The sequence below is a fragment of the Ambystoma mexicanum genome, chromosome 13 (assembly GCF_040938575.1).
Source record: "Ambystoma mexicanum isolate Mex_15411 chromosome 13, UKY_AmexF1_1, whole genome shotgun sequence".
In the NCBI taxonomy this organism is placed as follows: Eukaryota; Metazoa; Chordata; class Amphibia; order Caudata; family Ambystomatidae; genus Ambystoma; species Ambystoma mexicanum.
The window spans coordinates 61,529,433-61,554,259 of record NC_090938.1 but is presented as its reverse complement, the minus strand read 5'-3'; the positions used below and the strand labels follow the sequence as shown (position 1 = coordinate 61,554,259).

Genomic DNA, 24,827 nt, shown 5'->3' with positions numbered 1-24,827 from the left:
TGCTTGATAATGAATGTCCGCCCATTCGCAAAAGGCAGAAGATAAGAAAATCTGACAATGAATTAGCGGGAATGAAGGCGTTTGCCAGGAATCTTTCCCCAGAGTCGCCACCGAGTATAAAATGGTCTGGCTGATCTCTGGGCTGTACGTGTAGGGTGCTGAGCACGGGCACGGGAGGACCTGGCAGGCATGACAGTGCCATCCCCCAAAGGGCGCACCACCCCCCTGTAATCGTGGAACCGGCGCAGAAGAGCGGGAGCATGGATGTTAGCGAGCGGTTCCCAGGAGCGGTCCTCTGTACCGTAACCTTTCCAATCGATGAGGTAATGTGGAACCCCTGCACGCATTCTCATGTCTAGTATCGCCTGTACTTCGTACTCCTCGGAACCTTTCACAGAGAGAGCCACAGGCCGAACAGGTAGCCGAGTTCCGGCTATGAATGGTTTCACTAAGGAGACGTGAAACACTGGATGCACTCTCCAATGCGAGGGTAGAGTCAAACGTACAGCCACTGGATTCAACACCTTGGCGATCTTGTACGGTCCCACAAAACGTGGTAGCAGTTTTCTTTTTCCCGGCATTCTCAGGTTCTTGGTGGACAACCACACTGACATACCCACTTTATAAAGAGGAGACAGACGTCTGTTTTTGTCAGCGTAATGTTTGGAACGAACCTGCGCTTTCTCCAGATTCTTTTTAATCGAAGAATGCAAGGATGACAATTCCTTCAATTTATCGTCAGCCCTAGGAACCAACCCGGAAGGCTCTAAGTCCACTGGAATGGACCTAGGATGCTGTCCGTATAAGGCGTAGAACGGAGAAGTACCCGTTGAAGAATGTACCGAATTATTGTATGCAAACTCGGCTGCGGGCAGTACTTCCAGCCAGGTAGATTGGTACTGTAAAGCCAAACACCGTAGGTATTGTCCCATTGTACCGTTGACCCGTTCCGTCTGGCTGTCTGTCTGAGGGTGGTAGGAATTAGGCATGCGTTCATCCATCAGGAGGGCTGTTGACAATGCTCTCCAGAAATGAGACGCAAACTGTGACCCCCTGTCGGTGACGACCACAGAGGGTAAACCGAACAAACGGAATACATGTTTCAACAACAGATCAGCCAGAATAGCCGCTGTAGGAACACCCTGACAAGGCAGAAACAATGCCATTTTCATGAAATAGTCCACCACGACCCACACCATGTCGAATCCTTGGATAGGAGGTAATTCGACCACGAAATCCATGGATACCATAAACCAGGGTTTATGGGGTACAGGCAAGGCATGCAAAAGCCCCGTTGGTTTCTGAAGCGATCCCTTACTTTGAATGCATATAGAGCAGGAGGTGACGTAGTCTATCACGTTCTTGGACATGCTCGGCCACCAGGCCCACCTCCGGATTAATTCCAATGTTTTCTTCTGACCTGGATGGGCCGCAACCAACGAGTCATGACCCCAGTTTAATGCCTTGGCACGGGTGTTTTCTGTGGGTATATAAGAGGCCATTGTAGTATGGGAGACCGCCACGGATGTCTAGGTTCAGGCGTAGTACCTCTCGGGGATTTTGAGAAACCCAATCTGCGATCTCTTGTTTCAAAGACGGTTGAACAGAGCAGCTACAAATCACCTTCTCAGCCAATAAGGTCGGCTTGCTTGAGTCTTCGGTAACAACCGTATGGAGCCGGGACAGGGCGTCGGCTTTCGTGTGTTCTCTGGCAGGGCGATATGTGATCCGGAAATCAAACTGGGCAAAAAATGAATGCCATCGAGCCTGCCGTGCGGTCAGACACTTCATCGTCTTTATGGCTTGGAGGTTCCTGTGGTCTGAATAAACACACATCGGATATTTAGCCCCGAGAAGATGATGCCGCCATGTCAGGAAGGCATCTTTAATGGCCAAAAGTTCCTTCTCTGTGACTGTATAGTTCCTTTCATAAGGAGCCAGTTTGCGGGAGAAGAAGGCCACAGGATGTTCTGCTCCGGTGGATTTGCACACCTGGGAAAGGATAGCGCCAATGGCCATGTTGGAGGCATCTGCCTCCACTATAAAAGGCAAACTAGGGTCAGGGTGCTGCAGAACCGGGGCGGTGGTGAAGGTTTCTTTCAGCAGATCAAAAGCCTTTTGGGCCTCTGTCGTCCAGCGGAACGCAACCTTAGGACTTGTTAGTGCAGTGAGAGGTGCTACTGTCTTAGAGAAGGCGTGTATAAACCGCCTATAAAAGTTCGCAAAACCAAGAAATGATTGCAAGGATTTGACGGAGACGGGTACAGGCCAGTCCAGGATGGCTTTGACTTTAGATTGACTCATTCTAACTCCCAGACTGGTGATATCATAACCCAGGAAGTCAACGTCGGAAGTGTGAAAAATGCATTTTTCTGCTTTTACAAACAGGTGGTTTTCTCTCAGTCTCTGGAGAACCTTGGTGACATGTGTGACGTGATCCTGGATGGAGGTTGTATATATCAGTATGTCGTTGAGATAGACGACTACAAACTGATCGATGTAATCACTAAAAATGTCATTCATGAAATACTGGAAAGTTGCGGGGGCGTTGCACAGGCCAAACGGCATAACAAGGTATTCGAAGAGACCGTACCAGGTCTTAAAGGCGGTCTTACATTCGTCACCTTGTCGAATACGCACGAGATTGTACGCCCCCCGCAAATCCAACTTGGTAAAGATGACAGAAGCACCCAATTGGTCCAAAAGGACGTTGATCAGGGGCAATGGGTACTGGTTCTTTATTGTTATGGCATTATGGGCCCTATAATCAATGCAAGGCCTGAGGTCCCCCTCCTTCTTTGGGATGAAGAACAAAGGAGAGGCCGCCGGAGATTGAGAAGGACGAATAAACCCATTGGTGAGTGCCTTGTTGATGTAGTCTTTCAGGACTGCATCTTCCCTTGGAGTGAGAGAGTACACACGTCCCGTTGGAATCTTGGCACCGGCCACTAATTCAATAGGACAGTCGTATTGCCTGTGTGGTGGCAATGCCTCCACTTTACCCTTATCAAAAACGTCGGAATACGCGTTGTATTCAGTAGGCACCAGGACTGTGTTAGAGTGGAGTGCCTCAATAGTAGGAGAACTGTCAAGGAAGGCCAGTACAGGCGTGGATACCACTTCCGACTCCAGAAAGCAGTTTTTATTGCAATAGGCTGATGGGTATTGGATGTGACCGGTTACCCAATCTACGTGAGGGTTGTGCAGTCTGAGCCATGATAAACCCAAAATCAGTGGGTACTGAGGTGCAGCAATCACATCGAAAAGCAGGTATTCAGTGTGGCCATCAGGCAAGGTTACCTTAATGGGGATAGTTTCTTCCGTTACTAAACCAGATGACAAGGCTGATCCGTCAACGGTGTTGACGGATTCAGGTACTGTTCTGGTAACTGTGGGTATAGCAGATTGAGCAGCGAACGTGATGTCTATGTATTTATTGGAAGCACCGGAATCTAACATCGCCTTGGAAAAGACGGTGGTTCCGTTGAACTCCAAAGAGACTGCTACCTCTATGGCGGAGGCTACATATAATGCGGAGTCCTGTTTGGTGCTCGACAAAGGAACCCCTGCTATTGCCGAGCTGTGGCGTTTCCTGCTTTTCTAAGCGGTTTCTTAGGGCAAGAAACCAATAGATGCTCAGCGGAACCGCAATACATACATAGGTTGTTCTTGCGGCGATTCTCGCGTTCAGCGGATGACAAGCGGCCACGTATAGCGCCAATCTGCATGGGTTCGGGTTCGCTAGGAATGGGTTGAGATGCATCAGAGCGACCAGAAGCTGACGTTAAGGGTTTCTTCACCCCTTTCCTTGCGGATCGCCGTGCATCTATTTGGAGGACTAAATCCAAAAACTCTGAATAACCAGCAGGGACCACAGGAACCGTTGACACAGCGTCTTTTAGTTCTTCTGACAGTCCTTTGTAGAAACAGCCGTTTTCTTGTCTTCAGGCCATTGGGTCTCTGCCGTCAGTTGATTAAAGCGAGCGAGGTAGGCCAAGAGTGTCTGGTTACCCTGTTGTAAGCTTAGTAGCTCCAGATCCGTAGCCTGGTTAGCGTAGCGCATATCGAATACCTTACTCATGGCAGACAATAGGGCGTCACAATCATATAGTAAGGGGCTGTTTGACTCTAATAGCGGATTGGCCCAAGCTGCAGCAGAACCGCCTAAATGGGACAGCACAAAAGCCGCTTTAGTGGTCAGGTCCGGAAAGGAGCTGGGCCTACAGAGAAAGTGCAAGCGACATTGGTTTACGAAAGTACGATAGCATTTGGGGTCCCCCAAAAACCTCTCGGGTGGAGCCAAGGGGAACTGGGTAGGCATCAGGACCTGCAACTCCCTGGAGGGAGGAGGAAAACCCGAGCCGGAAGCCACTGGTTCCCCACCTGTCGCTCCTTGTGGTGCCGCTCGTATAGCGTCCTGCATTACGTCCATGCGGTGACAGAGGGTATCCTGAGCAGATATCATCTCGTGCCTCAGATCAGCTATGAGCTGCGTGAGGACGTGTAAGGGATCGGTACCTTCCATCTTAGGCTTCTGATTCTGTTACAAACACAGATTAGAATGCTAGCACAACACCAAAAAGGAACTCAGATGTACAATAAAAAGGATACAAGTTGAGTTCCCGGAGGGCTTCTCACAATCGGCTATTCTGGATGACTTCTAAGGAGATGAGTTTGATGATTGAAAACCTTCCAACCAATGCCACTCTCAGACTATTGATAAACAAAAAACAGCCTGAGAGAGTAATTAGTGGAAAGGGCCAGATATGGAATGGATACCACCAGTCTGCTGGATAAAGAATAATGAGTTTTAGTCACTAGTCAAATGATCTAATTACTATGTATGGGTTAGATTAAGGATACACTAACCTGTAGTTTGTGTGGACTGAAGACTGAGTTCCAGGAATACAATTCTGAAAATAAAAACCAACGAAGGGAAAAGGGAAGTTAGTAGGTAACTAACCCGAACGGAACGAGGGCCGCACTAGTGACGGGTTGGTGCACACCGGATAGCGCCCATAAGGTTCAGTGCACTATCCTTGTAGAGTGTAGTTGGATGGAGGTCTGGATGGAAAAGGTAATCCTAGAACAGGAAGGTCCAGGTTAGGCTGGGACTGGCAGAGCCCTTTAGAGGTTTGAGATGGAACCGAAATCCAAATGTGGAGAATAGAACAACCAGCTGAAGATAGCGGTATGAACCGCAGGGTGTTGCTGCGAGGAGCCAGAGGACCGTGGCGTCCGGATAGCTGGAGTTCTAGCCGAGGCTTGCAACGCGGGTCCGGCTGATAGCAAAGGAAAGCAGTCTGGAAACTGCCGTGAATAACAGCGCGGATCCGACTGGCAGTACGGAAAGAGCAGTTCAGGAAACTGCCAACAACAGCAGCGCGGGTCCGGCTGGTAGCAAAAGGAAAAAGCAATTTGGAAACTGCTTAGAAGCAAGGTAGAAACCGAGCTCCGGAACGAAGATCAAAGAACAACGATCAGAAGCGCAGAAAAGCAGGAGGCTTCCGTTTAAATACGAGTCAGCTGATGAGAATGCGTGAGTAGCGCGATGACGTCCAGTCATGTGATACTCGCGCATACCTGTGGAATGCAACTGGTATTGGTAAATGGTATGCGCGGTATGCTTGATAATGAATGCCGCCCGTTCGCAAAATGCAGAAGATAAGAAAATCTGACAATGAATTAGCGGGAATGAAGGCGTTTGCCAGGAATCTTTCCCCAGAGTCGCCACCGAGTATAAAATGGTCTGGCTGATCTCTGGGCTGTACGTGTAGGGTGCTGAGCACGAGCACGGGAGGACCTGGCAGGCATGACACCTATACCTTTGGAGTATATTTGTCCTACTTTTTGGAACTGTTGCAAAATATCCTGCAAGGGACTATATCATTCAGTTAGATATCACTTGTGTCCATGAAGACGAGGCTTGAAGGACTATTTCAACACTACTAGTTTTAATTTTTTTTTTATTGTTCAAAAGTATATTATGGTCCTCCACACCAGGCTGTCTAAGATGCAGCTTTAAAACAGAAGTACTTAATCAACCACCAGAGGTTAACATCTCACGTAATAGTCACGGAATGACTGACACCTCAGCTTATCTGTTCTTTAAACTAGACCTGTTCTACACAGAGCTCACAGAACCATACCAATTAATGCAAAATGCAACGCACAACTATACAGGCCAAAAACTACTGGCTTTGCTAATGCTTGTTTTTAATGTAGCTGTAATCTGTTTCTTTTTGAAAAATGTCATATTTACGTCGTCTGGAAACAGTAGATTGAAACAGTCTTTAATAAAATATGGCCTGAGATGTCTATAATGTCCGTGCCATTTATGGATGAAATGCAAATAGACCACTCTTTCAAGGTTTCAACGTGGGTTATGTGGCCACTGAGATTGGCAGAAGTGGATTAATCAGCTGGGAGAGCAACATGCTTGCTTCTAGTGGCATCTTAGAGTTGGGGCTGATGAACGAATTAAGTCTTTCTGGCTATCAACAAGGGGCACATGTCCTATATCCGTTCTGGGCGATACATTTGGGCTTTTAACATTAACTGTTAACAATGTTCCTTATTCCACAAATTAATGTGGACAACTGATCCTGTTTTTTTCTTTTCAGTTTCCAGTATTACGTAGGTTTTTGCTTTTCCGCTCAAGCTATGGGAGTGACAGCTTCCACCTCTACCTATTTAGATTACAGAAATCCCCTGGCAGCTCCACTACTGTTGTTCGATGTAGTTTTATCTCCTCTATTTTTATAGTGGACTGTTTGTTTGTTGCAATTTCTCAGCTTTGCCATATAACCCTTGTCTTCTTTCTTATAATGGAGGCCCCCATATCACCTTTCATCCAACCTGCTCCCCCACCTCCCCACTTTGTCTTGCCCCTGAATATCCCCTTGCCCCATCTATATTGATCGAATATATTGTTGCATTCAATTTGCTAAAACAAAACAGTCCACCATATATCTTGTGGCGTGGAAACCACTGCAGACCGATTACTAACCAGTACTTGAAGAATGGTCCGTATTCCTCTTCTTGAGCATTCTGTTCATTAGCCTTGCTGGACCTCATCAGTGAGGATTAGCTTAGGTCTCTAGGCCCAGCAGGCACAGGAGCAATGGCTGGGCATACTGTCCCACTACCTCTTTTGTTTTGCTTTAGTCACAGACCCAACAAGGCCAAAACATGTTTGGGGATGTTTGTGATCTTGTGCAGAAGGGATGTGACCAAGCAGTTCGGGATGGACTGCCACTTTTGGGGTGGGACCAAGCCTGATTTGCATATGTTCTTTCCCCTTTTGCAATGGCTTGGCAGGTGAAGAACAATGGTCTGGAGGGTTGCTCAGAGCAATGCAAGAGGTTAAGATTAATTCCAAACCTTCCAGCTATCACCTCTTTTGTTTTGCTTTAGTCATCCCAAGTGGAACAGGAATGCCCAGATGTGGTTCTCGTGCCTGATGGGCCTAGAGACCCAAGCTACTCCTCGCTGATGAGGCCCAACGAGGCCGAACCATGTTTGGGGATTCTTGTGGTCTCGTGCAGAAGGGATGTGACCAAGCAGTTGGGGTGGACTGCCCCTTTTGGGGTGGGACCAAGCCTGATTTGCATATGGTCATTCCCCTTTTGTAATGGCTTGATAGGCAAAGAACGAAGGTGTGGAGGGTTGCCCAGAGCAATGCCAGAGGTTAAGATTCATTCTAAACCTTGCAGCCATCACCTCTTTGTTTTTGCTTTGTCACCCCGAGTGGGACGGGTATGTCCAGACGTGGGTCCCGTGCCTGCTGGGCATAGAGACCCAAGCTACTCCTTGCTGATGAGGCCCAACGAGGCCGAAACATATTTGGGGATTCTTGTGGTCTCGTGCAGAAGGGATGTGACCAAGCAATTGGGGTGGACTGCCCCTTTTGGGCTGGGACCAAGCCTGATTTCCATATGGTCTTTCCCCTTTTGTAATGGCTTGGCAGGCAAAGAATGATGGTGTGGAGGGTTGCCCAGAGCAATGCCAGAGGTTAAGATTAATTCTAAACCTTCCAGCCATCACCTCTTTGTTTTTGCTTTGTCACCCCGAGTGGGACGGGTATGTCCAGACGTGGGTCACGTGCCTGCTGGGCCTAGAGACCCAAGCTACTCCTCGCTGATGAGGCCCAACGAGGCCGAAACATATTTGGGGATTCTTGTGGTCTCGTGCAGAAGGGATGTGACCAAGCAATTGGGGTGGACTCCCCCTTTTGGGGTGGGACCAAGCCTGATTTGCATATGGTCTTTCCCCTTTTGTAATGGCTTGGCAGGCAAAGAACGATGGTGTGGATGGTTGTCCAGAGCAATGCCAGAGGTTAAGATTAATTCTAGACCTTCCAGCCACCACCTCGTTTCGCTAAAATAAAGATATCCACTTCAACTTACGAACACCTTTCCCTAGCCACCCTATACTATTGGGCTCCATTAAGTCCAGGTATTCTGGGTGTAGGTTAGAAAATAAAACCTGTATCTTCCAGGTTCTCAACCCTGCGTAAGGATGAAGCCGGGCCTTAAGGCGCTTGCCAGATGCGCGGGAACTTTGATGCTTCCCCCCTCAACACAAAGGTTTTGAGGTCAAATCAATCTGTCTGCTCTGGCCAGAGGGAGATTGAAGAAAACAAAAGTGTACAGGTTTACTGGTGAGTTCTTTCTCCTAGAGCCGTAGGAAGAAGGCTAAACTCAAAAGTTACACGGCCAATGAGAGCCGGAAAAAAACTAAGCAAACAGGAAAAAACTGGTTTGGAGGAAGGTACAAAGCTTTAAGAAAAGAGAGAAGAATCACCAAGACAGAGAGTCAGAATGAGAAGCTTTATCCACAAAAACACTAGTTGATGCAGAATCATATGCACTGGAGACATCTCAGGGCTCTGCCACGAGAGATACAGCCATCAATGTTGTGCTGGCGCGTACTGCAGAGTCCTGACTAAACCTAGAGGCTGGACAAGCGTCTGAGGGACAGCTCTGAACCTGGATGAACCAAGAGGTATGAAAAGCCTCTGAGACATAGCTCTGCATCCTGACAAATGCCAGAGGCAGGACAAGTCTATGGGGAACATCTGTAAGTCGTGATAAAGTCAATCAGCAGAAGAAGGCTCTGGGGAATGTTTGTGCAGCTTGATAAAGTTATCAGTCAGGAGAAGCTTCAGGGAAACATTTGTGAATCCCAAGAAGCAGTGCAAAGGTTAATGGTAAGTTTGGTAAATCTCTGGGAAACTGGTTATCCATCCAAATAATTTCACTATTGACAAAAAAATGTATGTACCCTACAAGGTTTCGGATTCCGCCTTTCCCAGGTGGCTGCTCAGTTCCCTCAAACCACACTGCTGCATTTCCCAAAAACATGATTAACCAAGGTTCCCTGTGGAATTTAAAATGAATGGAGTCCTGCGAACAGCCCAGATATTCTAGCTCAGCTGTTGTTGTCACTGATATTCAATCCATCCGATGCTATGATTTTAAATGGTACATCTAGAAGTACTCTCTAGAGCCAAAAAGCTCAGTTCTAAAGACATGCTCCAGAGGGATAATCCTCACGTCTGACAAGGAGCGGCCAGCATGGTTAAAATGGTTGGCTACAAGCTGTTTCACTCTCTGTTTAATGACGGCTGACTTGTGAATTCTGAAGTGAGGGCGAAGGTCATTGGTGGTTTGCCTACATATTGTTTTTGTCAGTTCTCCCGTTGCCAGTGAATCACATAAACTACATTACATGATCTGCATGTAAGACGATTCTTCCAGTGATACAGCTTGTGGCATTTGGGACTGGTGGTGCAAAGCGGGCAGTTGACGAATACCAAGGCCATGGGCAGTGGGTCAGGCATATTTCCTACTATAGATGATACTGGTGATGGAAAGTGGGAAGCAGCCACAGCCAAAAGCCATGGCTAGTGGGCTATGGTTATTTATTACAAAAAAGGGGCAAAAGAGGGGCATTAATTGGTGCATAATGTCCACTGGCCATGGCTGAAGTGTGGGCTGAATTTATTGTGTAACCTCTTTGCATTGTTTTAAAAATAAGTTTGTCATGTACGTATGAGAATGTATTTAGTGATTTCATATATGAGGTCCTCAGTGATACCATTTGCAACGGCAGGTGTCTGGGTCAGAGCAGTGCATGGTGCGGGCAGGAATTATGGTTCCGGAGCAGTCCATATCTGGCAGAATCCTATGGTTTTTAGATGTTGTGCTGCAACCATAACCTCCCTGTAATACAAGGTTTTTCACAGAGTTTCACAGGTTTTCATTAGGCCAACTTAACCGTAGCATCCTTTTAACAAATGTTTCTTCACTAAATTTCGTCTGTTTTCATAACTGAAGATGTTTAATGATGTTCCAGTTCTTTGGTATTAAAAATTACTCTTTTAAGATATATTAAAGAACTGTAACATTCCTCTAACAAACATAGGGCCATAATTATAATAATAATAATTATAATTACAAGTGTGTTGGTATCAGGGCAGTTAATCTGCCCCCGATACCACCAAACTGAATTACTGTTACCGCCACTTGGTCCAGCGGTATTACCACCAGATTACAAGTCATGGTGGCAGTGTAAATCCAAATTCTGTTAGTGCATTGGACTCAATGGGGTACTTGTTTGGCGGAATTACCGCAGCAGTAATTCAGCCAAAAAAAATGTGTGGAAAGCCAGCAGATTTACCTGGCGCTCACAGTTGGAGGTGAATCCGCCAACTTTCTGTTCAACTCATAGCAGAGCGCTGCGGTAATGCAGCAGTATACGGTAATACCGCTGCATTTAACCTGCACCCCCCAACTTGTAATGAGGCCCATAGTTTTTGCAGTGCAAATGTTTGTGTTTCACTTTGAGGAGTGCATTCTGGAGATGCAGGTTATGGCTGAATTGATTGTGCCATTAGGTTTGTCCATGCCCAAGGCTCCACCATGTCATCCACAACAGCCGCTGCGCCTGGCCTGCTCCCTGGACCATTGGCGACTATATCCCATAATGGGACTGTAGGTCACTGTCAATGGCTTGTGGCCAAGGGCAGTGGGCACAATACCTGGGGCATGGGCTTCAGCCATGTTATGTGCCCCGCCAAACAACCCACTGTAGGCCAATCGCCACGGCGGTCATGGGCAGTCGACATATTGCCTCAAGTGTCAAAGTCATAGCACTCAACTTATTTTTTTAACTACCTTTTGGCATTTGTTTTAAAGCAGAAATTATTTTTCACCAAAATTGTGAACGTACGCTTTCGCGACAAAGCACCTGCCCAACAAGTAAATATGGTGAAAATATGTGCAGCTGTTTGGGCTGTAAACAAAACAGTATTTTATTTTAATGCATGTCAATCTGGATATCACAAAGCATGGGACCCCCATGCAACTTTGCCTACCTTGATGAAAGTCTCGTCCTATTTTCCTTGCAAAGTATTGTGCATATTTTTTGAATGGCGCCAAAGTTATAAGCCGCCCAAAAAGTGCTCTTCCAATGGAGAGTGCGATTCAACCATACCTGCAGGTTATCGCCGATCCAGTAATGCATATGCACAAATATACTCCAACATTTGACATGTTCACAAACATCCATGTCCCTGAGCCTCTGGGATGTTTGATGTTGCCATTTTCATATTCCACCACATCCTGATCGCCCCACACCTCTGGGAAGGTTGTTCCAAGGTAAGTCTAGAAAAAGGTTGAGTTTTTCACTATTGCTTTACCAGGATGCAGACTACAGGTAATGTTTGCGAATCAAACATGGCGGGCAATGTACAATGTCCATGTACGATGTGTGGCCCAGTGATTGGTTAATTGATGTTTCTCCTATTTGCTTAGCTAGAGTGCCATGTGGAGATGCATAGTAGGATGCTCTAGAGTGTGAGCATTAGGGAGACAGAGGATCCGCCTTGTCGTTTCCTCTTGAGGCTAGGAGCTGGGACCATGTGGCTTTACTGGACGTTCAGAGTCCGGGATGGTGCGTAGTGGTGTAACTTCATTGTGAAGGAAGCTTGGTCCTTTCCAGGGGACCTGCCTTGGGTAATGCAGAGGGTTTTGAAATTCATGATTTTCTTGAATGGGAGCTATTGGAGGGAGTGTGGTGCTGGGGAGATGTATTCATACCTTTTCATCCTGCTGCATGTTGGACTTTGCAATTTTCTCACGACTTATTCTGAGTATTCAACATAGTCTTTATATCTAGCCTAGCACAGGATAACATAGAGTAGCATAACAAAATGTGACATGACATAGGATTGGATATTGTAGTATTACTTGACAGAGCAAACAATATAACATATCAAAACAAAATAGCCTATAGTTCCATAATACCTCACTCATGTAGCGAGAATAACATAACCATTGAATAGTATAGCAACTTAGCATAACATTGCCTGGGATAATAGCAAAACCAAGGATAATGTGAACTTATAATATCCTCGTAGCACACACAGAACTGTGTAGTTCCATCCCTGTGATACAGACAGATGTGTTTATTGACACTCCTTCAAAAGCTGCGCCTGCGTACTGTGAGAAACCAGAAGTTGTCTCACCCACTAGTCCCCGGAGATTTGTCATCCAGGTGGCCAGGACACAGCCATCGCTTTTGGATCCAGTTCCTGGGGGTGGACCAGTGTGGGAGGATCACCTGGGTGAGTGGTCTTCGGGGAGTGGGGTACCAGATGTTTAGACAGGGTATCCCCTTCCTTGTAACACCTTTGACCCATCCTACCTGGTAGAATATTTAGGAACTCTCCCCTCCCCCCTTTTACAACACGAACATGTTCTCACTGATAGCTCGCTATGAGAGAAAACAGAATAACACCCGAGCAGTACACCTGACGTGTCCCAATACAATGGTCATGCGAGGTCGGGAAATTACTGACCATCACACACACCTGACTTCCATTACACTTCCCCACACGGATAAAAGGCGGAGCACGAGAGCAAAGCACACAAGGAAACAGCAGTTTCGAGGCGGCAGCTGAGCAGGAGAGGGAAGACAACAAAACCTAAGGGGATCACAAGGCGGGAAATTCCCCTGACCTTTTCGACAAGGAACCATAACTTTTGAGAGACCTAGAGAATAGGAAGCGTAAGACCAGGAAACCAGGCTGAAGAATCCTGCATTGTGTCTCAGAGATACCCGAGGCGCTCCTACATCAATAATAAAGGCGGGGAGAATCACCAGCCACCGTGGTTCCGCCCTTGACTCCAAGAACAAAGCAGCGTCAGTGAAATCAACACAGCCGGTGAGTTGGGGAGACCGATACAAGACCGGTCTGTGTTGAAGCCAAGGTTGCAAGCAGCAACATTTTTTGGCGAGCGCTGGAACGAACTTGGTTAAAAGGTGTGTGATAAGAGGCACAAGTGAAGTTGAAATGCTGATGAGTGATTGAACTTTAAAGCAAGCTACAATACCTTTGACAGAGTGGTCCGGCACCGCGTGGGTGCTCAATCGAAGGTCTCTGTAAGGTACCCAGCTGAGAAGGGACAAATGTAGATACAATTTGGTCTGACTCTGGTGGAGGGAGATCAATTGAAAGAGAACGAATAAATGTGAATCGAAGTGTTCCCGCGATGGGTCAAGCAAAATCCTTTGATTTTGATGAAGTAGAGAACATTTGGAAAAGTACATGAATTTAGTCCAAGCCCGGCAGAGGGAGGCCAATTGAAGGTTTTGTATTAAAGTGGGTTTGAGCCCGGCAGAGGGGGACCCGGGGTGAACAGTAAATCATCCGAGAAGTTGTATAAGGGACAATCCTGATAAGAAAGCAACTTTAATGTTTTGTCGTGTTGCATCAGGCGCTTTAAAATATGAGACTTTGAATGGTAAAGACACTTTGACACAGAAGGCCCTGATGTGGAAGTTTGAAACTGCATCCTCGTGCTGGAGAAGCTAGAGAGTGTGCTAAGCTCGAGTGTGCTGTCTTGTCCCGTACTGAAAACATGGGGAAGGGAAGCCAACGGCTTGAATATCCTGACATAGCATTTCTTGAACACTTTTCTTTTGCATAACATTGTTTCCCACACTATTTATATTTAGAAGTAAGGATTGGCAATAGGCTTATTAGTGTAGGCCCTTTTATTGTGACAGACTCGACTAGGACTGCATTATTATTATTATTTGATGGTCATAGCTTGCTCCCATCTTTAGCTTTAGGATTAGATAGGCGTTTTTCAAACCTGATTGAAGTTCAATAAACACCGTTGAACTGTGATCACTTGTGTCTGTCTTACTGTTTGATACCATGCCTTCCTTACAGTGCTTTATCTACTAAACCACTCATATGGTCCTGCACATGCAGCATTTCTAGAACACTTTGATCTATGCAGTTACACTCTTATAGCACACAAAGATCTGTGTAGTGACACTCATGTAACAGACACAGCCTCAGGCACATTTACACCGCTTTAACACAGGGAACCTGTTCAGTGTGGCTTTAATGTACCTTCTCAAATGCATTTCCTCGCTGTTGAACGCAGTGGTGCCACACAGGGAAAATGTACGAGATAGGTGTATAGTGCTCAAAGCTAAGTGTACTGTGGCAAGGTCAAGCACATGGAAAAGTGCATGTTACAAGACTGTTGAGTGTGGGACATAAGAGTCTAACTACACACAGCTACGTTTCTGTGTTTTACATAATCAACTATACAAGGAGGTGTGTGTGCGCGTGCATTTGTTTACCGAGAACCTTCTTTCCACGCAGGCACTTTCCAAGAAGACCCCACACCATCTCCTGCACCAAGTTCCTCGTTAGCTACCACCACAGCCACTAACGCCCCTGCAGAAACTACAACCAAAGCAACAACAGCAGGCATAACCACTGCCACAACCATTGATGCTGCCCCAACGGCCCAGAATTCCACCAAACCAAGCCCAACGGTTGCAGTAGGTAAGTGAGATGCCCCTGGCTGAGGGGGCCAGTGCCACAGTGCACTCTCGGACCCCGCCAAGCTCCCACCAACCACTGGGAGATCATGGGTCCCTACCAGCACGATCCTTTGCTATTTATTCATTGATCAATCAAGTTCACTTGTTGGGTACACGCCCAGATGGGCATCAAGAGTTTTTATGGAGGCTGAATTACATTTAGGTGAGGGTAGACTTCTGGTTGGATCGCTAAATATGTCAAGTCTGTGAAGTGTTTGGGTTGTTTTGGGAGCGAGAGAGTGTTTTTGGTTTACCAGTATTGATCCCCCTTCCATAAATCCCACCTCCAGTGTTCTTAATCCATTCTTAATAATGAACAGGCCGCCGAAGGACCTAGAGTCCAGATTTTCCCAAGACAGGATATTATGCAAAACTGACTTCTATAGGGTCCATGCGATATTTTGTCTTCCTTACTGTGCATGGCTCTGTAAGAAAAAAGGGTGGCACCCGGTTTAGAGATTTAGCCAGAGAGGCAAGTGTTTTAAACCTGGTAACAATGGATGCAGGTCTGAAGTACCGGACTCCTGTGTACTGCCACTCTTCTATGGGTTTGGCAGTGACACTAGGGAGTATGTTATGCAAAGAGGATAGCCCAAGATCAAACAGGTTGAAGCGCTTTGGGTCTGGATTAGCTGCATGTGTGTGTTGAGGGAGGGATGATAGGTCTAAAGAGGAGAATTTACTCATGACTTGATTAATGTTGATGTGGTAACTGATAGGTCAGTGGGAGCTGTGTGTGGGGGATACATGCACGTGTAGTGTAAGGTGATAGAAGATTTTATAGGGATGTCAGTTATTTGTGGTAGACAAACCAGGGGGTACGTGCAAATGGGGTGAAGCATTGAGTGCCATTAGGGATTGAACTGAGTGGCGACTTGCAATGAGATGAGTAAAGCGGTTTGATAGGAGTTTGTGGAAGAATTTGTTTGATTCTCTTGCAGTTTGGGTACGTCCGACCGGATGTGGTTGTTTTGTCAGTAGTCTTGGTCAGCTTGTTGTGCATTTGTTCCTGGTATGTTCATAGAATTTTGGGTGGTGCCGGCCATTGGAATGACATTGCCAAAGATAGGGGAGTGGTTGATTTGAGTCTCTTTGCTGTAGATTCTGTGCTCGCCTCATGCTGGTGTTCATTGAAAAGGCAGGTTTTTAGGTCTTCCTGAAGTTCAGGAGGACTTCTGTGTGCAGACGATTGGTCAGTGAGCTCCAGAGTTTGGTTGCTAGGGCAGAGAAGACAGATCCTGCATGACGCTTCTGGGTGAAGCCTGTCAATATCACCGTGCATTGTGGCTGGATGAACATATGCTCAATGATGGCTTGCGTATGAATTCCCTTGTGATGATTTGCAAGGTGTGCTGCCCCTACATAAAAATGCTTGACAACCTACTAACTATGGAGAGTGTCTAATCGTCCAAGTGCTTTGGTGGGTTACCTCCATAGATGCAAGGGTAGAAAGAGTAAACCAAGTGTCCCTCGTTTGCCCCCACCCTTTGCTTTAGCCCTTTATTCTGCTTTCTCTAAAAGCAAAGCCAGAGCATCTGATGGTTCCCAGGAGTGGATCTTGCATAATGCACAAAGTATCCTCTTGAGTGTACGGAAAGATTCACCTCTTCCTTATGCCACTGCATACACAACTCTTGCTGGACGTAACAGTGTGTCCTGCTCATTAGGCCATCACGCAGGTCCTAAAGATACATTAATTGGCCTATGTGTCATGCTGCATATGTGAAGGCTTTATTGAAGCGGTGCATGATCAGAGATGAGGTGTGGTTCAGTTTTGACAGACTAGGTTTGATTGGTTGATCACCAAGCCTGGTGGTGCTGGAAACCCTTTTCTATAGAGGATGTGTGGTGCAGTGTGTTAGACATGTGCTAACAACTAGATGAGGACTGGGTTTTTTTTGGATTGAGGCCGGGACCGTGCCCCACACAATTTACAAAAGAGATCCTGCGCCTCACTTATGCCCCTTTCTAGTGAGGTAAATGCTCACAATGGCCCCAAGAGGGTGTGCAACTCCAGAGTTCAAACCAAAACACAGTTCTGGACCATAGAAAATTGAAAATATATATATATATATATATATTAATTGTCCCATATTTCAGTCTATTTTTAAAAAAACATATACAGCCTAAATAGGGCTGCAATGTAAACCTTTTTTTAAAAATGTTTTAGAAAAATGTTGTCTAACATACATTACCAACATAAACAACGCACCAAATGTTGCACAAATCAGAAAAAGGAAAAAAGAAGAAAAGCGGTGATAAATTGAATAATTAACTGGTGACACTAGATTCAACACAAACAACCTCCACCTAAATGTTATCAGTAACACAATTCATCAACACATACACAAATGGGCAAAGAAGTACATTTACATAAAATCACATTAAGAAACCTACAGACAATTCTGAGAAAAGCAATCAACGCTACTAGTAAAGCTATTTACGTGTAACATTTAGCTGCCTAGTACTTAATCCTTATGTAAGTTCGGATTACTCAGTAAATTTTTAATAAAAACAAGCTATCAATGCTCTATTGTAGCCGTGTATTAATCACACGGTATCTTTGTCCCGACATGTTTCTTTCCCTAAATCTGTGAATCTTGTGCAGGGAAATTCTTCAGGGGTATTGCTTCAAAGAGACGAACAGTATAACATTAAACACATTTGTATAACGTCAGTTCCTTATAGTGAAACTTGGTTTGGCCAGGAGTTGCAGCTCTCGAGGGTTTCCTTCTTGTTATAGTTGACTATAACCACACTGCAAACTTATACAATAGTAAGAGGTGTAAGGAGCGCTGCTTTTGAGTAGGGTGCTGATTCCCTGGATGGGTTTAGGAAAGAGTCCTGTCTTGATCGAGTCTTCGTACAAGTCTCTATGATCGTATTCCATGGAGTGTCAACTGCTAGTTAGATTCTGCTATGTGGGTTCTGGTAGCAAGCTTTTTTTAGTGGAGCTTACAGCTAGTTTTCCATAATGCTGATTCCTAGCGTGCGAAATCGTTCCGTGTTCGCCGCCAGATCTGGTTACATTTTTCCAGTGTGTTAGACATGTGACATTCGAGGATTCTTATTTGCTAGATTCCTGCAAGAAATGCTAACAATCTCCAACCATTTCAAATGGTAACTTTCTATATGTTTGCATAGTGTTGTTACAAACTGGCACTGATGAAAGGAGATGACTTGAGCGCGCACTCCAAGGTAGTGGTAGCGGGAGCTTCTCCTTGTGCCCCTTTGACGTGTCTGAGAGTGGAAAGTTTTCATGTAGACCCCAAGAACATTGGCAATTCGTTCTGACAGATGTTTGAAAATGTGTATTTTTATTCTGACCCCTGATTGTAGAACCCGCAGCAGTTACGAATGTTAAATCCACAGTGACCACAGGAGCCACAAGTCCATCCGTCACTCTACCTCCTGGAGGGGGTAATTTCACGACTACCAGCGCGGGAGTGGATAAAACCCATCATTCTCAGAATGAAACAACCACTGAGGAGAGCGGCACTACATACCAGACCAACTCGACCTCTAGAGTCCCCCAACCTGCGGCCACTCGTCCGTACACATCCAGCAGCGATGCCCCCACAGCGGCTATGAAGGTATGCATCTCAAGCCGTTATTTATACTCATATGAGAACTGTTCGCGGATATCTCCTTACCACGTGGCCATCTACAGTGCCAACTACGTGCCCACAAACAGTGCAGACGGGGTAGAGTGGTGGGTGTGACGTGGGGCACAGTTTTGAGGCATGTGAGCCCGCATTCGATGCATGTAGCAGGAACTACACAGGCAAGGCTTTGCACTTCATGTGGAACACATTCCAGGGCGTATGTGGCATATGATGCTAAAAACGAGACATTTGATGCGGCACATTATATGTGGTGCTATACCACACATATGAGGTAGTAACTGGTATTGGATAGTATCAGTGGAGCACTGAAGCCTGCACTTGTAGGTCATGCATGTGATACATATGGTGACAGACTATATCATGCATGTGAGGTATTGACTAGCATTTGAGGCTGCACTGGGCATATGGCAGTTTTCTTTCATATGCTGGCTACGGTTTATAGTCATAATGTAGAAAAAGAAATGTCGACTTACAAAAATGTAGAAAAAAAATGTAGAAAACAATAATGTCGAAAACCTATACATATAATGAAAAGAGTCAATTTTTAGAAAAAAAATGTCAAAGAAAATATGTCAATTAGCACTATCAACAAATACATAAACTAGAAGAGTAACATTTACTAGTGGAGGGTCCCCCCCGAACCCCTTTCACCCAACACCCTCAGGCCACCCGCCCCACCCCCCACCACCCTCTCACCCCTCATACTCAACACATTTTAATTATATATATATTTATTTATTTATTTTTTTTAAAAATCGAAAAAATGTAGCAAAAATTCGACATTATTGTTTTCTAAAAAAAAATCGACATTTTGACTTTTGACATTATTGCATTCTACATTATGACTGACCACCGCTGGCTACACCAGACACGTGAGACTAAAACCAAAATAAGATGCCAGCAACTGGCCCTATGCTGTTGTGCTGGCAGGAGAAAGCAGTGCCCATGGTCTATGTTCGTTCTCAGTGTACCACTGTCAAATCATCAACTCAGCCCTGGCATATCAGGGCAGCATCCTTGTTAAAAGATGGTTGGTTAGTAAAATAATTTGCTTTCTGCTTAATTTAATGTTTGGTATTCTATAATCGTAAACTCATTTAAATGTCCCTTTCCCATCTGCAAGGTCACTTTCTGTTATGTCACCAGAGTCATGTGATGCCACTTCCTCAGATGTCATCAAGGTGAAAGGTCAAGGAAACCTCCTTGTGTTGTCATCAGGGGTGTGATGTCAGTTCAGCCACCTCTGGCAATTTGGTGAATTAAGATCCTGTCTTAAGTTTCATGAGTAATGGCAAAACAACCACTTTCAAACATAGTGAACCATCAAGCAGTGGATCTCGCCAAAGTACCTGTGTTTTTGAGCACATGAAGTGAACTAATAATGACTGCAGGAACGTGTGAAGTGACCCACCTCAAGCGCCTGCTTCTTGCCTTAAGGTGTCTGTCTGCCCATAGGACGGCGTGATTTCTACAGCTCATGCCTTTTCATGGGCTGCAAACAAGCTTCTTGCATTTTGAGCTTGGATAAGGCCTGAAGTTAGTTTGCGTCCAGTTGGATAAGCATAGGGGGCGGGGCGCCCAGGAGTCGGGCGGTTCATTGGTCTGGGTTTAGTTAGCTTTTACTGTGGATGTATTTCCGGTTGCCACAAAGTAAGTGATTATTACCAGTTCATTGCAGCAATAATGTGGAGAGGTGGATATGTTGTAGGTCCCGCTGCCACAAGTGTTGCTAAAGTGACTTATAAGATTTCTCCCCATTAATATGTTATTTTATGTTCGGTGGTATTTCTAAAGGGCAACATTCACTGTTTCAATTGCATATTGGTGCAATGTCTGACTGTCTTTATTTTTCCGCAGGTCATAGTGAACTGTCTTGAAGAAGTACATAACCCAGAGGAAATGGGCGCCTGCGAGTTCAACGAAAAGGTCACCTGTGTAAGTCAGTTCCACTGGGCCTAGATCATTGGTTTGTAGGAGAGAATCAGGGGTGGTGGAAGCCGGGAAATGGTACGATATATAAACCTGAGATTCATTCGTGCACCTCTTAGTCCTACCTTCGTGACCATTTCCATAAAGGGAATATTTTAGCGCAACCGGATGATAGATAAAGGCAAGGGCTGAAAGGTAGGAGCGAGGTTCTGTGACTACCTGCCCTGTGTAGACAAGGCATAGAGGCAGCCTTCGGCACCACAGAGGCAGAACACAGCCAACTCAAAACCTGACAAGTGAGCCCCGTACTGTGCCACCAACAGGAACTCAGGAAATACATATGCACACGAAAACTGTGATTATTGAAAATATATTGTACACATTTAAAAATGTAAATCATTTCTAACAAAAATAGCGGTGCCAGAGAAAAAACAATTCTGACAAAATGTATTAATCCATTTTTAGAAATTGAACAACAAATCAGTTACTGAAGATATAAGAAAAATAAATAACAACATAGTTATACAATAAGAACGACAGAAAGACAAATTAAACAACTATTATTCGAAGATGCACATATAAATGCATATTTACAACAGCCAGTGCAAATCAACAACAACATGTAGTGCTAAACAAGATCCAATAAGTCTCCAAAGATCCCTCTGCAAAGCACCAAAGAGCGGTACTTCCAACTACAAAACAGCATTCTCGTATATTTCAAAAAACGAGAGTTCCTCTGATTCCTCTCCTGTACCACCCTTGCCCCTATCACTGGTACACACTACCTCCTAAGCTAAATAACATATCGAAGGTTTACGCCTTTAAAAACCGTTCTTTAAGAACACGTGCTATCCTCGGAGGAATACCTAAGGTGTACCATGGTATCGCTCTCGCCTTAATCCCTACTTTGCTCAGCCTGCACCTACATTTTTATAATAACATATACTTTCGTATCACTTTAATGTCTGGCTAAATGATCCCCTTTCAATGTTACCATCCTCCCCACCGCCATCACTTGATTTATATGACCACTTATGACTGCACTATCAATATGATACGCCCAGTGATGGGAATCCTCCGTTCTTGCTGTTGCTTTAATGTACAAGGTTTTTCATAGAAGCACTTTTTCCTCTTTCCAAATAAATACAAAGGCCAGCCATGGCTGGAGCTGATGCCAGTTGCATCAGCCTCACTGACACTATGCATCATGCCATGCTGACATAACGGCGAAAAGGATTGCACAAGAAGTCCAACGCATCCCTTTTGTGACCCACATATCTTGGAAGGATTGTACTGCAGCATCTCAATCACCGCAGACAATATCTGTAGAGGTTCCAAAGTGGGCCCCACAGTTCATAGGACTCTTCGATAGGTTTCTGGAATAGGTCCTCACCCTTTAAAGCATGCTGTTGACTTGACTCCCAGATCTATATGGACGATGCCCTAGCCTGTGTTTCTATCAAACGGTTCAACCACCAATGGCGATACCAGTACGCCCGTTGTTATCATTGAAAAAGCATACTGATGCGCTTGCCCAAATATGCAATGGTTTTATTAAACAGTCACGCAGACGCCAGCCCCACCTGGAGAAAAAGGAGAGAGTAGAAGTAGTTATGATGATCATTGGTTCACAAATAGATTATTGACATCTATTGTTGGGTGCTTTTGGCCAGATTTCAAACTAAACAAAAGGCTTCTACAAGATTCATGGCGAGATGCCCAGATGTAATGGTAGCCGTAGCTGTTTGGACACTGAAACCTACAGGAAGTGGCAGAGACTGAATGCAGATGTCGAGGCTCCAACGAGGCCATTCTTTTTGATCGGTATGCCATAGTGCTTCATGATAAGCACATGTCTACTCACTTCCCCTGTTCCCTTGCTGTAGAGGAAATTAATGCAGACACACTTTCCAGAGCACAAAGGGAAAATAACACACTTCAGAGTTTTCAGAGGGAATTATTCCAGCGACTGATTATAGATTGAGGTCATTGTGGAAACCTCTTGAAGAATCTGCTATCATAATGCCGCAATATGCCATTGACCTTTGGCTTCATGATTGTATGCAGTCTGGCCTTTCATCAGGATCCCAGTCCCGAAAATCAGAGGCATATTATAGAGCAGCCAGGGTTAACGCCAGGGATCCCTTTAAGAGCCATCCCAAGTGTGTCTGTACAGAAACGTAATGGTATGGTCCAAATCCCACCCACTTTGAATGACAAGCCTTGGCACTTGACTTTCTCTCATAGTGCTTCTTCTATGCAGATCTTGCAAATCAACAATTTGCATATTGAGGCTATTTCCTCCTGATAGTGTTATATTTTTATAATTCTATGGCTCAATTGAATCCTCCTCCGGTCCGCTGCCTTTGGGGGCAATGAAACAGATATCTGCCAATCTCTTAGGCGAGATTACAACAGCTGTTAATATCTCCTGCCAGTCTGGAGTTATTCCATCTGAGCTTAAGGCTGCCCTCGTTATCCCTCTTCTGAAGAGGCCGTCTCTGGATCCTTCTCTTCCGTCTAATTTCCATCCTATTTCTCTCCTTCCTTGTCTTATGAAACTTCTTGAATCACTGGTTTCTCCTCTGCTGTCTTCTTTTGTGGCGTCGTCCAAGATGCTTGACCCGGCCCATTCTGGTTTACGCCCCAACAGGAAAGTGTTCTTGTCTCCGTTCAGGACAACATGGCCAGGCTGGTTGACAAGGGGGATGTCGGCACCCTGATTCTTTTAGATATCGCAGGGGCGTTCGACACCGTGGACCATGCCACCCTACTCACCCGCCTGAGCCAGGTTGGTGTTTCAGTCAGGTACTGTCCTGGTTCAGCTCCTTCATGGCAGACAGATCCCAAACTCTCTCTCTCCCACCCTTTCTCTCTAAATCTTCACATCTCACTTGTTGGTGTTCCTCAGGGTTCTGCCTTGGCCCCCATTCTCTTTAACATCTATGTCTTTCTGCTGGTTTGCCTCATCCGTTCATACGGCATCAGGTGCTACTTGTATGCTGCGAACACCCAGCTTTTGATCCGTTTAGATCTCAATTAGGCTGAGGTGTCGGCGTGCTTGCATAAGTGCCTGACTGCCGTGGGACAATGGATGGGGTAAAACTGGCTGAAACTGAATGGGGACAGTACTGAGGTTCTGGTGGTGGGCGCTCCTCCTAACCCTGCACTGTGGATCTCCATCTTTTGGCCCTCTTCTTTGGGTCCACTCCCGGCTCCCTCTATGAAGGTAAAAAATCTTGGAGTGACTATGTCAGCCAATCTTTCTCTGGCGCCCCAAGTAGTTGCGGTGTGCCAACAGGGGCACTTCCTGTTGAACGTTCTTGGGAAAGTGCACCACTTGATTCCTCTGGTATTATGCCCTCTTGTAGTAGCAGCCATGATTCTGAGCAGACTGGATTACTGCAACTCCCTGTACCTGTCACAGCCCAAATGGCTGATTGGCTGGTTACAGCGTCTCCAGAATTCGGCAGCCAGGCTGCCAACACCCCAGATGGGTACCATATATCTCCCGTACCTTGCACTATCCACTGGCTCCCAGTGGCACAGCATATTCAGTTCAAGGCACTCTGCATTGTGCACTGCAGGGCCAGAATACCTTTGCGTCAAATTTGAGTGCTACTGTCCAAATCGCCCTCTACGCTCTGCAACGGCAAGTTTGCTATCCACGCCCTCCTACCGCCATTCTCGGCTTGCAGGGCGGGCCTCCATCTTCCTCTTGCGATTAAATCGCTGTCTAATCATCTAGCCTTCCGGAAGGCCTATCTGTTTTAATGTCCTGCTTTCTGGCTCCTGGGCCTTCCTGCTTGAGTAACTTTTCCCTTCCTCAGCGCCAAGATGCCCACAGGCGAACACGCGCTCTATAAATACCGCTAACAGAACATAACATTGGTGATTGCTCAAATCAGGAACCTACCCTTTCTGCTTAACTTAAAGGTCTTTCATTGGCTGCCTATTGTTCCGAGGATTTGCTTTACTTCTAGCATGCTCATTTTACTAGGCAAATCCTCTGTATGTTTCTCCTCTTCTGGGCCATTTCGGATCATTTTCCCTAGAGGGAGGGATGAGCAGAGCCGCAAACCCACTCCCTGCATTTCTCCATGGGTCGATGGAAACCGGCAGCGGCATTGCCATCAAGAGATTTTAGCAGAGAAGCCGGAATTCATCTGGATTCTGCCTGTTTTCTCGTGCCTGGAAATAGCAGGCGTAGTCAAAGGGACCCCTGTAATGATGGCCGACTTTCATTAGTGAAAACCTAAACAGAAAGAGATATCAAGATTTTCAGTGCCTGGACCATAACCACAGGACGCTCGGTCCTCATCCGCCTGAACCAGCAACAGCGATCTGCAAGTTAGGGTG

General features: G+C 45.8%; 1 protein-coding gene across 1 annotated transcript in view; it reads left to right on the top strand.

Annotated features, from left to right (window-relative positions):
- Nucleotides 1-24,827, top strand: part of CD34 (CD34 molecule) — a 142,669-nt gene that overhangs the window by 41,301 nt on the left and 76,541 nt on the right. The window contains exons 2-4 of the mRNA XM_069633268.1: nt 14,690-14,875; nt 18,253-18,506; nt 20,397-20,474. Of these exons, the coding sequence (XP_069489369.1) occupies nt 14,690-14,875; nt 18,253-18,506; nt 20,397-20,474 (518 nt within the window). The remainder of the gene's footprint in view (nt 1-14,689; nt 14,876-18,252; nt 18,507-20,396; nt 20,475-24,827) is intronic.